General features: G+C 39.8%; 1 protein-coding gene across 1 annotated transcript in view; it reads right to left on the bottom strand.

Moving 5' to 3' along the window:
* Positions 1 to 723, bottom strand: part of LOC115438573 (high affinity immunoglobulin gamma Fc receptor I-like) — a 13,722-nt gene extending 12,999 nt beyond the window's left edge. The window contains exon 1 of the mRNA XM_030162265.1: positions 643 to 723. Within this exon, the coding sequence (XP_030018125.1) occupies positions 643 to 664 (22 nt within the window). The 5' untranslated portion in view covers positions 665 to 723. The remainder of the gene's footprint in view (positions 1 to 642) is intronic.
* Between the last annotated feature and the right edge of the window lie 410 nt (positions 724 to 1,133).

Below are 1,133 nucleotides of genomic sequence, written 5' to 3'. Positions count from 1 at the left end.
CCCTAATCATCGAACTCAGTTTCATTTGATGTACTCTGTACTGTCAAATGACAATAAAGGCGATTCTGATTCTGAAAAGACCATCGATAAATGGAAAAGGAACCAAAGGTAGAACAGCAGCGTTCCTTCAAAGCATTCTGTGGTATGTGTGGATATGTGTGCACGTATATGGACATATATGTGTTATTGGTTTATGGGCTTATGGAAATGACATTTATATTTAACCTTAATGATATAAAGTCAGAAACTAAATGATTTAACAACAAGTATCAGACATTAGAGTTTAGAAATGTTTCAACTAAGAAGGTTATGATTATTATTATCATTATTATTATTATTATTATTAATAATAAATATTGAAGGAGAAGGGGTGGAGTTTATATGATACGTCCTCTCCTTTTCAAATATGTATTTTATGTCGTGTGTATATGTTTTCTTTGTTTATATATTTTTATATATATATATATATATATATATATATAGTTTTGTTTAAATTCATATTTGAAATAAACTCTTCAGTCGTCTCTAATCAGAATCTGATTGGATCAGTTTTAAACCTTCTCTGTTTTCCTCTGGTTTCTAATGGCTGTTGTTCTTCTACAGATGTGAGTGTCCTCCAGTCCAACCTCAGATCGTACTCACAGAACACAGATGTCGGAGCCATCGTCCCTCAGCGTCGAATCAAACCTGGACTCACTGTGACTGGTTTAAGACACACTTCCTGTTCTCACTTCAAAACCACAGCTCTGACGTTTGACCTCATTTCTCTGTCAGGAAATGAGACCACACCCCCCACTGTAGACCACACCCCCTTCATGTCTGCATGTGCATCCAGGGTTTGGACCATGGGAGTACCCCAGGGCTCTGCTGTGGCTCCACTGCTGGTTCCTGTGTGTGTAGTTGATGTGCCATCAGTCTGTGTAGATGATGTTCAGTCCAGATGTTTGCAGAGGACACTCGTCCACACTTATGGGACAGACACTAAACTAGTGTGTGGACAGTTCTGGGCTGCAGTGGACCACACCAGACCAGAACTGGACTAATGTCAGATGGACCAGGACCTCAGTCCCACTAGAAGGACCTGAAGGGTTTGGACTTGTGTGTCAGGACCGTGGACACTTGGACTCATGTGT

Source organism: Sphaeramia orbicularis, chromosome 18 (assembly GCF_902148855.1).
Source record: "Sphaeramia orbicularis chromosome 18, fSphaOr1.1, whole genome shotgun sequence".
NCBI classification, from domain to species: domain Eukaryota; kingdom Metazoa; phylum Chordata; class Actinopteri; order Kurtiformes; family Apogonidae; genus Sphaeramia; species Sphaeramia orbicularis.
Note: the sequence above shows the minus strand (reverse complement) of the source record. Positions and strands in the feature narration are given on the sequence as shown.